Here is a 14,893-nt window from a genome sequence, read left to right as displayed (position 1 = left end):
GTGGGTGTTGGTTAAAACTTGAGTGGGCACATTCTGGATGAGCTGAAGTATCTGAAGACTCTTCAAAGACAGCACCACATAGAGTGCAGTGCAGTTGTCCGATTGGGATGTGACAAGCATGAATCACCATGGCTAGGTCATTCTTATTCAGAAAGGGTCGCAGCTGGCAGAGCAAATGAAGCTGCCCAAAAGCACTCCCAGCCACTGAGAAAATCTAATTCTCAAATGCTAGAAAAGGGTCCAGGAGGACTCCGAAGCTCTGCACCTGTTCCTTCAGGTTTGGGGGATTCGTTCACTAACTAAACTGTTTGAAAAACACTTTAAAATATTTTCTTATGTGAGCTAGTGGACAGAACACTAGATGGGCACTCAGGAGCCATGGGCTCTATTCCTGGCTCTGCCCCTTGCCAGTTTGGCAAACTTGGGCAAATCACATCACCTCTGTGCCTCAGTTTTCCCATCTATAAATTGGGATTAATAATGGTGATACCTACCATTTGTAAAGTGCTTAGAGATTTACTGAGGAAAAGCGCTATATAAGAGCTGGGGTTTTTTTTCCCCATTTTGTAACAAGTTCTACAGCTGATCAAAAACTTCAATGATAACAGGCAAAAGAAAATCACAAATATTTTTGTGATTCCCCTCTCTGTGCAACTATCTGTCGCATCTCAGTCCCTTTTGAAACAATACAGGTTATACCTCCCTTAACCAGGGCTCCCTGGTCCGGCAACAGCTGTGGTCCGGCCTGGACCCTGGATGTTCCTGGACCACAGAGTCCAGGAAGAGGTAGGTCTGGCTGTGGGGCAGGAGTGCTGTAAGGGGCACTGGTGACTCAGCTGGGAGACCAGTGTGTGTTGGCAGTGGGACGGGGAGGACAGACAGCATGGCGGGGAGTTCTGGCCTCAGCGGCCAGGGAGCTGTAGCCCGGTTGGGGTCATGGACCTCCGGCCCCAGCCAGGGAGCTCCAATCCCAGCAGCAGCTGGAGAGCTCTGGCCCCAACCCCGGCTCTGGCCCCAGCCATGGAGCTCCAGCCGCATTCTGGCTCCAGAGGCTGGGGAACTCCAGCCCCAGCAGCAGCCAGGGAGCTCTGGCCCAGACCATGGTGGTCCAGCCCCATCCCTCCACCCTGGCCACAGAGCGCTGGCCTCAGCCGTGGAGCCAGGCAGCTGCGGAGCTCTGCCCCAGCTGCACAGCTCTGGCCATGGTGCTTCGGCCCCAGCAGTAGCAGGGCCAGGGAGAGCCCCAAGGGGGCTGAGGCAGCAGCGGGGGCAGGCTGGAGCTCTACCCCGGTGGCAAGATGGCTTGAGGGGAGGGACCTTCCCTGGTCTGGCAATTCCCCTTGTTCGGGACTAGTCAGGTCCCAAGGGTGCCGGACCAGCAAGGTCCAACCTGTAGTCCACGTTAATCCCATGCATAAAATTGCTGCACCCTGTGCTCAGAAAGGGGCCAGCCAGTGAGAACAGATCCCACAGCAAAAGGTAGGGCAGGGCTTGTTACGACTTGGCTCCTTACAAATTCTGCTGATGCAAATGAAGCAGAAATAGACTTGTCCGGGGCAGAAATACCTACCAAAGTGACTTACACAAGGTTCTGTGGCAGACATATTCCTGACCTCCCCACTACATCACCAGTCTCACTTGCTGTGCGCCCAGGTCCCACGACTCTTAACTGTATCTGCTAAATGCACTAGCTTACCCTGGTACAAAGCATGTGATGCAGAAGGGTTACTCGTGTCTCTTTTCCCCCAAAGGAATACTCATCCTATCCAAGCTTTCCTCAAAGCCAGTACTCTCAGTATTACACCTCTTCCTACAACTCTCCGTACGTATCAGCGAATAGCATCAGCCCATCAGCTGTCCCAACATCCACCTACTCCCTCCAAGAATCTTCTCACAACATCAGCAGTCAAAGCACAGAATCACTGTCTGGTAGGTGGATACATTATATTATTTAAAACCAGTTCACCGTTTTATAGGCTCAGTTATCTGTGGTCACAACATTGCTGTCTGATTTGTGAGCATATACATTTACACTAAGAAATTAAAGTTCATGGTTACATTCTGTTGCGTGCAATACTGTGGGTGCAAAGGATGATGATTGGGGGGCTGACAATTGCTGGGCTCCTGGGCAAGGTCGGGGGGTGCTGGCTCTGTCCCCCAGAAGGGGTGGGACAGTGTCACCCGGAGCTTGTTGTGCCTCCACTAGCCTTCAGAGTCACCTGGAGTGTCTTGCATGGCACTCCAGTGGCTATTTAAAGGGCCTGAAGCTCCATCCACTGCCACTGCTGTGTTAGGAGCAGTCGCGAGCCCCAGGCCCTTTTGAATCACTGGGCTCCAGAGCAACTGCCCCGTTTTCCCACCATCCCAGTTGTCTAGACTGAGGGAGTTGGCAAATGTCATTGAGGAGCCTTTGGCCATTATCTTTGAAAAGTCGTGGAGATCGGGAGAAATCCCGGATGATTGGAAAAAGGCAAATGTAGTGCCCATCTTCAAAAAAGGGAAGAAGGACGATCCAGGGAACTATAGGCCGGTCAGTCTTACCTCGGTTCCCGGAAAAATCATGGAAGGGATCCTAAAGGAATCCATTTTGAGACACTTGGATGAGAGGAAAGTGATCAGGAATAGTCAGCATGGATTCACAAAGGGCAAGTCGTGCCTGACCAATCTGATTAGCTTCTATGATGAGGTAACTGGCTCGGTGGACATGGGAAAGTCAGTGGATGTTATATACCTTGACTTTAGCAAGGCTTTTGATACGGTCTCCCACAATATTCTTGCCAGCAAGTTAAGGGAATGTGGATTGGATAAATGGACGGTAAGATGGATAGAAAGATGGCTAGAAGGCCGGGCCCAGCGGGTAGTGATCAACGGTTCGATATCAGGATGGCGGTCGGTTTCTAGTGGAGTGCCCCAAGGTTCGGTTCTAGGACCGGTTTTGTTCAATATCTTTATTAATGACCTGGATGAGGGGATAGATTGCACCCTCAGCAAGTTTGCAGATGACACTAAGCTGGGGGGAGAGGTAGATACGCTTAAGGGCAGAGATAGGATCCAGAGTGACTTAGACAAATTGGAGGATTGGGCCACTAGAAATCTCATGAGATTCAACAAAGACAAGTGTAGAGTCCTGCACTTGGGACGGAAGAATCCCAAGCATAGTTACAGGCTGGGGACCAACCAGTTAAGTAGTAGTTCTGCAGAAAAGGACCTGGGGGTTACAGTGGATGAGAAGCTAGATATGAGTCAACAGTGTGCCCTTGTAGCCAAGAAGGCTAATGGCATATTAGGATGCATTAAGAGGAGCATTGCCAGCAGATCCAGAGATGTCATTATTCCCCTTTATTCGGCTTTGGTGAGGCCACATCTGGAGTATTGTGTCCAGTTCTGGGCCCCCCACTACAAAAAGGATGCGGAAGCATTGGAGAGGGTCCAGCGGAGGGCAACCAAAATGATTAGGGGGCTGGAGCATATGACCTACGAGGAGAGGCTGAGGGACTTGGGTCTGTTTAGTCTGCAGAAGCGAAGTGTGAGGGGGGATTTGATAGCAGCCTTCAACTTCCTGAAGGGAGGTTCCAAAGAGGATGGAGAGAGGCTGTTCTCAGTAGTGACAGATGGCAGAACAAGGAGCAATGGTCTCAAGTTGTGGTGGGAGAGGTCCAGATTGGATATTAGGAAAAACTATTTTACTAGAAGGGTAGTGAAGCATTGGAATGGGTTACCTAGGGAAGTAGTGGAGTCTCCATCCCTAGAGGTATTTAAGTCTCGGCTTGACAAAGTCCTGGCCGGGTTGATTTAGATGGGATTGGTCCTGCCTAGAGCGGGGGGCTGGACTTGATGACCTTCTGGGGTCTCTTCCAGTTCTATGATTCTATGATAAGAGGATGGTTGGATGAAATAACATGATCTTGGTAACTAATTGACCATTCATTATCAGTTGGAAATAGGTCAATGGAGGGATGATAGGAGTTGCTATAGGGAACTTTCTGGGTGTCTGGCTGGTGAGTCTTGCCCACATGCTCAGGGTTTAGCTGATCGCCATATTTGGGGTCGGGAAGGAATTTTCCTCCAGGGTAGATTGGCAGAGGCCCTGGAGGTTTTTCGCCTTCCCCTGTAGCATTGGGCACAGATCACAGCTGAAGGACTCTCTGCATGTTGGGTCCTTCAAAGTATTTGAATGCTTCAATATCTTTGATATAGGTGAGAGGATTATTCTAAGAGGGGTGGTTGAGATTCTGTGGCCTGCATTGTGCAGGGGGTCAGACTAGATGATCATAATGGTCCCTTCTGACCTTAAAGTCTATGAGTCTATGAGACTATGACCTCACAACTGCAGGCACAAATTTAGAGAACAATTTAGAAAATGTAAGCTCTATAAGAATAAGCTATGTTCTTTTCATGAGTATTTCTTAATTGGTGTTCCTGGTGTGAGTGGTCTAACATCTTCAAATAAAAGATGGTATAAAAAAGGAAAATATTGTAACTCATGACTTTTAAACAATAGGCTAGTGTGCTGACAGGTAGTTTTTACTAGTGATGAGCCGAACCCAAAAACCTATATTCAGACTTGCTCAAAATTTAAACGGTTCCCTATTTTGTAGCCTCCTTCTAGTTTTTAGTTAATTTCTAACCACTAATGTAATATGTTACTTTGTAAGTATGTGAAAAGGAATTTCAGTTATTCTTTCTTTTAAAAAAATCAAGAGAAAACAGGTTGAGTTAAATGTCAATTATAAATTCCACATACGGCATCAATACGTTTTGAAATTATCTCGGCTCTTCCGGAGTGCTTACTTTTCAAACTCTAAGGGCTCATGCAGTCTATGGAATTACTGACAGATCATTATCCTCCTATGTACTGTCTGAATACAGCTTTCAGATGTCACTTTCCCACTAAAGTTTTCATTGGCATGCAATAACATTTATATAAAATACCACATAATTTGTGGATGATCACCATATACACCCATTGTATGGTCTACTAACTTATGGAACAAATCTGAACATCTGTGGTTGTTCAAAAAGAAAAATAAACGCATACTGCTTTTAAAAAGTCATCACAGATTGCTCTAAAAGCAGTTGGAGGATTTTCTGTTCCTTAGATCTTATCTCAGCCTACTTGAGAAATGGTGATTTCAAAGAAGATTGTTAGGAACAACCCAAACTCTCCTTAATAAGAGTCTGTCTACACCAGGAGGGTTGAGAGGCCACAAGTTAGCAAGGTGAAAAGAAAAATGTTTGAAAAGGATTTGTCACTTAATGTAAGTGATATATACAGAGTGTTTATGAAAGTGAATCCTATCAATTGATACTTTACACAGCGACCTTCACCTCTGATTTAGTCTTCTCTGGTACTTCTAAAATGCTGTACCTCTGTCCTCTGCTGAAACGAATAGCTAAAACACATATATTTGGGAGTATTCTAGAGTTGGGTTTTTAAACAGTTTTTGATGTTGAAAAATGGCCTTTTTAGTAATGAAAATTTACTGAAATAAAATTCATGCTTTTTTACTTCCCTTTTTCCAATGGAAAAAGCAAAGGGCAGAAAAGAAACCCCAGAATTAAAAAAAAAATACTTCAAAAAGTATGAAAATGTTCCAAAAATTGAAATCTGTTTAAAAATAAACTCTTGATATATTTTCTGAAATGTTTGTGAAATGTTTCCGTTGTTTGACCCTTCCAAATACAAAGCTTTGAAACAAACTTGAAAAAAAAGGCTTCTGGAGTAACCTAGGTACCAAATACCAAAGCAGGTGTCAAGTCTTTTCTGAAAGATACTTTTTGAATAACAAAGTATCTCAAGAAACATTTATGAAAAGAAATACATGTAAAATTTAGGTTTTCAGTGGGATCTCTTTTTCTTTCAATAGGGGAATATGCAACCACACCAGTAAAAGATACAGAAACAGACAGGCAACCCCGAGGGACTGATGGAAAGTTACGAGGGCGAACAAAAAGAAGCAACGATCCTTCCCCTACAGTCGACAATGAGATTGAGGTAATAATATTAATTCCTTTTCTGACATAAATCCAGCTAAGAGAAATACCTACGTTGATTTACAAAAAATCCTTTGTTAGACTAGAGAATGGTAAGAGTCAAAACACAGGCAAAACTATGCCTATAGCTACCAGGGCTGGTGTAGTTTTAAAAGAAATAATGATTGTTGTATCAGTATAATCAGTATAGTTAATGGGGGTGTCTTGGTATAATCATCTATGATCGTTTCAGTATAATCGTCTTGGTATAATTCTGCACTCTGGCTTTTAAGGCAGCTTTGGAGTCTGTTATTTTGTCTCCTGACATAATATCCTACTGGGATTTCTATGCATATTGGGTTAGTTAGAGGATTATCAGAGCAGACATGGAACCCAAGAGCAGAATTGGGAGGGTTTTGTTTGTTTGTTTTTACCAACCTTAGTAAGGTATCGGTGCTTAAAGTGGTTTTGTTACCTTAAAAAAGATATAACCAACTAATATAAAATTGAATAATAATAATAAAATTGAATACAGTCTTGAAAATGCTTAACATGTGAATGTATTTGTCTCTTTCCCTCCCCCATTTCTTTCATCACAGCGTGTCTTTGTGTGGGATTTGGATGAGACGATAATTATTTTTCACTCCTTACTCACAGGAACCTTTGCATCCAGATACGGGAAGGTAAAATTTAATTCATATTTTTTTTAACATTATTGTTAAGCAAAATTGCATTGAGAATTGTGGGGGCAGTTAATAAGGCAGGTTTCCAAACAGATGCTGCCCATTTTGTTCAGACAGGATTTGTATAAATAAATCCAGTGGTATTTCCCTCAAACATGTGAAAATTTAATTTAGTTCCCCTTATATTGTATGTAGCCCCTCTTCAAAAGCGTGCATTGTTCACTTGGGCTAGATATGACACAGAGCTGTTGTTCTTTCAAGGCCTTTTTCCTAGGAGAAATACTTCCCCAGCAGCCAGAAAAATAGTAACTCTAGCCTGCACTCAGTAATATTTTCTGCTGGTCTATTGTTTTCATAAGAATCTTAGACAAATTATCTCTTTTTTAAAAGAGACCTTTTATATTGACTAACCCAAGTTTCTTCCAAATGCAGCATTGCATCTTCCCACTAATGATCTCAGATGGCCACTTAAGGCTAGATTTTTAAAGTATTTAGTCGCATGGGAGGATTTTCAAAAGTGACGAGGGCCTACTTGCACCAATCTATGTCTTTAGGGTACATAAATACCATTGAAAATCTTGCATTTAAGCTGATGATGGCATCTATGTAGCAAACCCTATATGTAATTAATAGAGGAAGCTTCAAATATGCTGAACTTGGCTGCCAAGGAATTAAGAAATAGTTAATTATAATAGTGCCTATGCCTCATTTATTTCTATGCAATTTTCCTATGATAAATACCTGTTCAAATGACTGAACTACATAACGTCAAGCATTTTTAAATGAGGAGAAGGAAAAAGACAATATTATTACCTAATTGCAGGTGGATATCTTATTTGACAACTATTTCTGCACTTGGCTTTTGGCATTGCAGTTTCATTGAGAAACTGAAAAATAATACTGTTTCGCTATAGAAACTAAAAATATGATTTCACGTCATTTTATGGCTTTACCAGCTGTACTTGATTTATGATGGTTATAACAACCTGGATGTGTAATTAGTGAGATAGATTTATTGTCCGCTGTTAGATGTGCACACTTGTAAAGGATATAAAATGGTGTTTGTGGTGCAGAAATGCACTGCAGCATTTGGAGTGCCACTAACACTTCTAGTAGCACCTTCTGAAAAGCAAGCACACATTTCCGAACACGGATTTGTTCAGACCTGTGTTGTACTGGGCAGTTGGAGTAGTTACTTTCCCCCTCTGAATGGAATGAATGAGACAGTTTGCAGCAGACATTGTGTAAGTTCTCCCCTTGTGATGTGGGGGAAAAATAGAAAAGGAACAGGCAACATAGAGAAAAATAAACTTGTGCAATGATATGGAGGATTGGACTTTGGTGGTAAATGGCTGATGGAGAATTTTGCTAACAGGGCAAATCCATGCTGGTGCAAATTCAGCTCCCATGCCATTTGCCCTGGGCACAGGCAGTATGTCGGGGACAAGGTAATTTGATGAGCTCAATTACATTGTACAAATCCTCCACTAAGATGAGATCACCTGGAACATACTGCACTGGGACCAACATAGACTAGAATCAGAGAACTGTTACTGACCTGAGACTATGTGAACAAAGACTGCATATTCTGAATGATCATACACAAAGCTTAGAAGAACTGAGAAAATGAACTTGGGCTAGGATTTTCAGAAGCACTTATCACAATTGTACTATTCCCATGGATGTTAGTGTTAAAACTCATGTTGATTTTGGTCACCATCTTACCTTTCACTGTAATGGAAGCAGAGTTAGGCTAACCCTTTGTACTTTTGAAATCCTGCCCACATAAGGGATTGAGAGGGCAGAAGACAGAAAAATGAAAACACATAAGGCTGTAGTGTATGAAAAAGTACTGTGGAAAATAGTGAGAACCTTTCCATAAGGCAGTTCTTAAGCATTTTGTAGAATAGTGAATTATAGAATTTTATGTGATGGTTAAAAATATCTTTACAAAGGCCCTCCTTTGTCATTAAATTCTAAAAGATTTTTTTTAATAACTTTTATACAATCCCATTGAATTTTTATAGATCCTGCTTGATTCATCGCTACTGAGTCCATAGAACTTTTCTATAAGAAAATGGCCTCAAACTAGAATGATTAGTAACTGAGGTTTTGATCCAAAGACCCCCTTGAAATAAATGAACTATGGACCAGGCCCTAAGTCAAATGGGAAATGAAACACAGGCCAAACTTCTGTCATGGGAACCATTAAATAATAAGCACAATAGAAGTGTGTAAGTAAGTTGCATTCTCAAATATGGGAGAAGCAGCCAAGTCAGAGTTGGAAAGAGCTCCAAAATTTCATACCTGAATAATACAGAAAGTATTAATCTCAAAATGAAAAAATTCAGATATCCAGACCTAAAATGATTATTCTTATGCATAATTGGTATGAAAGATACATATGCCTCTAGTTGGATATACACATTTACTAATTAAATCTCCTTCTATTGGAGCAGCTGGGGTTAGAACCCAGGGTCTCTCACCTTCAAAAGCGCACACTTCTGCCAGCTGCACCTCACTGGCTAGCGCCCACCAAAACATCTTTAGAAGAAAAAAAAGTTCACAGTGTTTTCCAGTTTTCATCAAGACTATGTTTTGTTGAAATTTTCTGACCACAACTAGTGCTGGACCTCCTGGTTATTCTGTCCAGTCACAACTGTAAGGCAGGAACATCCCACTCAAAGCCAGGGCATTCCTAAGCAGAAGCTAATGAGCTCCTTGCAGCAGACACTGCCCTCTGGACGTTATTTGGAATGCACTGGGCAATAGCACCTATAATTGGTAATTCTGCTTGCATCACAAGATTGACTGTGAGCAAGTCATCTGTCCAACAGCTGAGCCTGGACTTCTGCCTCTACTTATCTCCCAGCCTCAGCATTCTCTCTGCTCTGGCCAGCAGACTATGCAGCCTCCTTATATTTAATCTTAATGGGTTTCCTGGGCAGTCTATGCAACGTAACCCCCTTATTGGGAACCGCAAGTGGCCTGTGAACTCCAGGTCTCCCTTTGCTTCCTTTTCAGGTATTTTTTCATAAATGTCAACAGGTGGGATACATTTTTTTAAAAGAAGCATTTCCTCCCCCTTGGTGAGGGGGCTGGGGAGGAGCTGCTGTAAAAAAGGTGAGACTTGCAGTACAAAGGAAGCTGCTGTATACCTATGAACTGTGTCTGTATTGAGAGGTCACCATATCATCCAGGAAGTCAAGAGAGAACCTTATGTGCTGAGGGTACAATTTCCAGCTGAGTCTATCTGAAAAGAGGCTGGATTTGAGTTGCCTTTTTGTGATTAAGAGCATGTGCCATTGCTGTTCCCACTGTGATGTGGAATAGCTATCAAAATAACAAAATATCTTCCCAGGGCATGTAAAGTGAGTTTCTGATCTAGCTGAATGTGATAGAGGAGCTGGCAAGCTGGAAAAAATGTCTCCACCCCTCGCCCCTCAGCCGGAGGCCCCTGGATGTGGAGCAGCTATATCCAATTAACCCTGAATATTGTATTCAGTAGAGTTTAGAAACCAGTTCCACAGGCTTCTGCTTTTACAGTATGGGTGTAGTGTATTTGCTGTGAGACCAGAATACTCAATAGACATAGCAGTTCATTCTTATAACTTAATACGTACCCCCCCCCCCCCCCCAGCCTGTCTAATCCCTTCAGGCATGTATTACAGAGAGCTTCCATGCAGTAGAAAGGACGGTTGCACTTTTTACTAGGTCTGTAAAGAACTGAACACCGAAGTACTGGCCTCTGAGGAAAACACAAGGGGAAGTAAGCGAGAAAAAAACAAGAGCAATGCTGCTAGAATTCTAGCTGAATTAGATGCAGAGGTGTTAGAAAGGAGAATGATATAATTCCACTTTTGGCCTCTCATTCCAAGTTCTGGCTTGAAATAACCAGACACAGGGCAGAAAGGTGCCTCTTTAGGAGCTGTTAATTTAATGCTAAGTAAAGGAAATAGCAAATAATCTTGCTGGGAGAATTCATTGGCCTATTCTTCTCTCCCTATGCCCAAATTTTGGGAAATTTCTAAACCTATTTTCTATAATCTTAATTGTCAACAGATTTTTTTAATTTGCCCATCACCATTGTTAGGGATCTTTTTTGCATTCCTTCACATCAGCAGTGAATACAGTTATATTTGATAGTTTGGTCCAATACTTACTTATTTAATGAATGATAAAGAGAAAAAGAGGGATACTAAATATGTTTCTCCCCCCCCCCCCCCCCCCAGCTGCTGGCATGTTATGTAGGAGATAAAAAAAGCTTCCTTACTCTCTCACTTTTTCCTGTTTTGTATATTTAGTCTAAGGGGATGTCTCTTACTCTGTTAGTATAATGCTAGCCCCATGGTGCCCTAATTTAGTTGAGGTCTCTATTATATATAAAAAAGACTAACTAATTAAATCTAGTATTATAATTATGCCTGCCATAAAACAAGCTTTGGAGACAAATAGAATGGGTTTCATTTTAGCACTGAATTATGAAACTGAAACTTTCAGAAATCAAGTGATAATGCTACCCGAACATGGAATTTTGATAGATCTTTATCAACCCGTTAATATTGTCTAAAAAGTTTTGATCTATAAATATGAATGGCAAGGAGCACATCACTTTCTAGACTTAGCATCTCAGATTGGCTTGATTTTTAACAGACAACACTGCAACTGCATAACAGCACATTGGCTGTGTCTACATTGGCACAATCTTGCGCCAAAGTGGCCGCTTTTGCGCAAAAACATGCTGCCTGTCTACACTGGCGGGGAGTTCTTGCGCAAGAACACTGATGTTCTAACGTGTGAAATCAGTGCTTCTTGCGCAAGAACTATGATGCTCCCGCTCAGGAATAAGCCCTCTTGCGCAACTATTCTTGCGCAAGAGGCCAGTGTAGACAGGCAACATGAATTTCTTGCGCAAGAAAGCCCGATGGTTAAAATGGCCATCAGAGCTTTCTTGCGCAAGAGAGCGTCTACACTGGCACGGATGCTCTTGCGCAAAAGCACATCTCTTGCGCAAAGACACATGCCAGTGTAGACGCTCTCTTGCGCAAATACTTTAACGCAAGAACTCTTGCATTAAAGAGTATTTGCTCAAGATCATGCCAATGTAGACGAAGCCATTGTGTCTAATTTTTAAATAAAAAAACCTTGGAAAGTTATGACCTAACACTCATTTTCTGCATGTCGTTTCTTTACAATGGGAAAATATAAAATTGGCTACTTTCTTTACTATATCATCTCAGGCCTTATCTTCATTGCGGATTTATCTCAATTCTAGCCATCAGTGGCTAGCCAACCACCAGTATAAAGCATATGTTAGGCAAGGAAAGCACAGTGGAATTTACCCCAATTTCAAGCAGGTGTAATTTATGCCACTCCAAATACTAAAGCTGGTTGGATATTTTCTAATGGATATTTTCCAGTAGAAAAGCATTTATTCTGACAAAAGCTTGTGTGTTGCGTCTGTGAATGAATTTCAAGTAAATCTTATGAGATACCACAGGTAAGGTTGGCTGGTTAGTTTTGAAATTTGCCCTTCCACTTGCCCTGTGTTTTGGATTCAAACAGTGATCCCTCCATTTCAAAGTTAAAATCATCCAAAATCAGCAGGTTCAAGTTGAGGTGAAGTTAAACCTACTGGCTACGTCTACATTGGCCCCTTTTCCGGAAGGGGCATGGTAATTTTTGAAATCGCAATAGGGAAATGCGCAGGGGATTTAAATATCCCCCGCGGCATTTAAATAAAAATGTCCGCCGCTTTTTTCCGGCTTTTAGAAAAGCCGCAAAAGAACGTCTACACTGGCCCCGATCCTCTGGAAAAGGCGCCCTTTTCCGGAGGATCTTATTCCTACTTCAAAGTAAGAATAAGATCCTCCAGAAAAGGGCGCTTTTTCCGGAGGATCGGGGCCAGTGTAGACGCTCTTTTCCGGCTTTTCTAAAAGCCGGAAAAAAGCGGCGGACATTTTTATTTAAATGCCGCGGGGGATATTTAAATCCCCCGCACATTTCCCTATTGCGATTTCAAAAATTACCATGCCCCTTCCAGAAAAGAGGCCAATGTAGACGAGCCCACTGAGTTTTATGTAGCTTCCACCGAAAGCTATACATTAATTGGCTTAAGTTTGCTCAAAACTGATCTTAGATTGACAAACATGGCTAGATATTGGGTTTTAAATTAGAACTCTCAAACCAAGTGGTTTGCAGTTTCACTATGTGTGTTTGGTACCGCCTTATTTAGGAACACTCCAGAACTTTAGGGAACAAAGGGAGAATGACAATAATCTGGAAAAAAAAGTGCTCTTCATAGTGAACACTATTCGACTTGTAGAATTCATTTCCGAGGAAAGAGATGAAAGCTCCAGCACTGGCATGCTTTAAAACTAGCCTGGAGAAAGCACTAGAAAATAAACTGTAGGGAATAACCCCCTCTATCCAGAGTCTCCTCACTATGTAACCTCATTAGTGACAGGTTAAAGTTTGAGGGAGAACCTGAACTAGAGTTTCACCACTCCTTGTTACAGTATGTTTCTGGGTTTTCCAGTCTTTTGTGTGCTTGACTGACTTTTTTAAGATGTCTAATCCAACAGCAGTTTTAAGGCATTTTCAGTAGGACATAGGGGAATTAGGTGCCCAATTAAACTGACTTTCCATGGGGATTAGATGTCTATCTCTGTCATGACTAAGTTATCAGAAAACAGAGAATTTCACAGAGAATTTCCAGGTTCTAGCATTTGTTTTTCTATTAGGACAAACCTGAGATCTTTTTACTTTTTTTCCATGAAAAACAAGGGAGACACACATCCCCCAGAGTAACCAGTAATCCAGTCACCTGGCATGGGGGAGACTCATGTTTAAATTCTTGCTCTGTCTGACCTGGAGCAAGAGTTTAACATGGGTGTCCTCCCACATTCTAGGGGAGTACCCTAATCACTGGGCTATCTTGGGGTGGGTGTGTCTCTCTTGTTTAATCCAGAAATTCCATTCTGGACCCAAGAAATTTTCCTGATAAAAGGGAATTGGCATTTTCCCGCAAAAAATGTTTCATTAAAGAACTTCCGAGCAGCTATACACAAGACCCTTTCAAAATCCCAGCTCTGATTCTCCCCATCCCACCCCTTTTAGGCCTAAGCCAGCTTTTGCTGTATCTTGCCATGTGATCATATAGACATTTCCCCCCTCCCCCCAAGCTAGTATCCAGTTGAAACATCATAGGGATTTAATCAAATCTGATGGTGATTCATAGTTCTAATGGCTGGATCTGTCCTTTACTACTTTACAAACTGAGAAGGAATAAAAAGCCATTTTATTACTTGGCAGTTAAAAACTATTTGTAGAAGTTGCTAAGGTTCAAATCAAAAGTGCTCTCCCTTGAGAACTATTAGTTAATTCAAAGTGCCATGGGGCTTCTCTCCCCCACCCCCATTCTTCTTCGTTTGCTTGAGCCGTGGTCCTATATCACTGCTGCTGTTCAAACATCTAAGAGTTTTCTGTTCCTTTGACAAACATGAGCCAAAGTGCTTAAGGACATCTGTTTATTTTATTTCTTTAATGAGAAAACCTTCCAATTTCTCCCTGGCTCAGCTGTGTTTATTTACATTTTGTTAGTCATATGTGCTGGGTACCTCTGGACATTAACAACCTGCAGAGGCCTATGCTGAAGGCTGCTAGCAGGCATCCTGGTCAAAAAAGGCAGAATAAGCCCTTCCTAAGGAAAACAGAGTTCCTGAAACTCTATAAAATAGATTTTCAAAACAAATACTGCCTAATTCACTCAGTAGACCTTGGATTAAGTCAAGATGAATACAATTTGGGAAGGATTTTGTGAGGAAGTTGGAGATTTTTTTACCCACTGGAGGCTAAACTTTGTATTTAATGCCTTTTTAAGTTAAATAAGAAAAGCATTCAGTCATTGCAGAGAACAAAGAAAGAGTCTGTTATTTTAGATATGCCACCGTAACAATTATTGGTTCATTATTGGAGGAAGGGCAGACTATATAATAGCAGTGATTCAGTTATTTTCTAATGTGTATCTTGGGAGCAAAGTTTTATATTGATCGTTTTTGCTCATGGGAAGAAGCTGGAATACAATCAGAGAAGACAGACACATAGCCATTTGAAAGGTGAGCACAGCTGATGTGCTAAAGAGCTTATATAGATTTAACCTCTTGTAGAGGAATTGACGTAAACCAGAGATTTTCCAAGCAGAGTAAACATGTGGCACCCAGGAATATTAAAGGGTT

At 41.9% G+C, this 14,893-nt stretch overlaps 1 protein-coding gene across 10 annotated transcripts in view; it reads left to right on the top strand.

Annotated features, from left to right (window-relative positions):
* The window catches only part of EYA2 (EYA transcriptional coactivator and phosphatase 2), a 171,722-nt gene that overhangs the window by 111,360 nt on the left and 45,469 nt on the right, over positions 1-14,893 (top strand). For all 10 annotated transcript variants that reach the window (XM_075901579.1, XM_075901580.1, XM_075901583.1 and 7 more), the window contains 3 exons: positions 1,752-1,929; positions 5,868-5,995; positions 6,573-6,656. In XM_075901579.1, the coding sequence (XP_075757694.1) occupies positions 1,752-1,929; positions 5,868-5,995; positions 6,573-6,656 (390 nt within the window). The remainder of the gene's footprint in view (positions 1-1,751; positions 1,930-5,867; positions 5,996-6,572; positions 6,657-14,893) is intronic.

This window comes from Pelodiscus sinensis, chromosome 18, assembly GCF_049634645.1.
Source record: "Pelodiscus sinensis isolate JC-2024 chromosome 18, ASM4963464v1, whole genome shotgun sequence".
NCBI lineage: Eukaryota > Metazoa > Chordata > Testudines > Trionychidae > Pelodiscus > Pelodiscus sinensis.
Note: the sequence above shows the minus strand (reverse complement) of the source record. Positions and strands in the feature narration are given on the sequence as shown.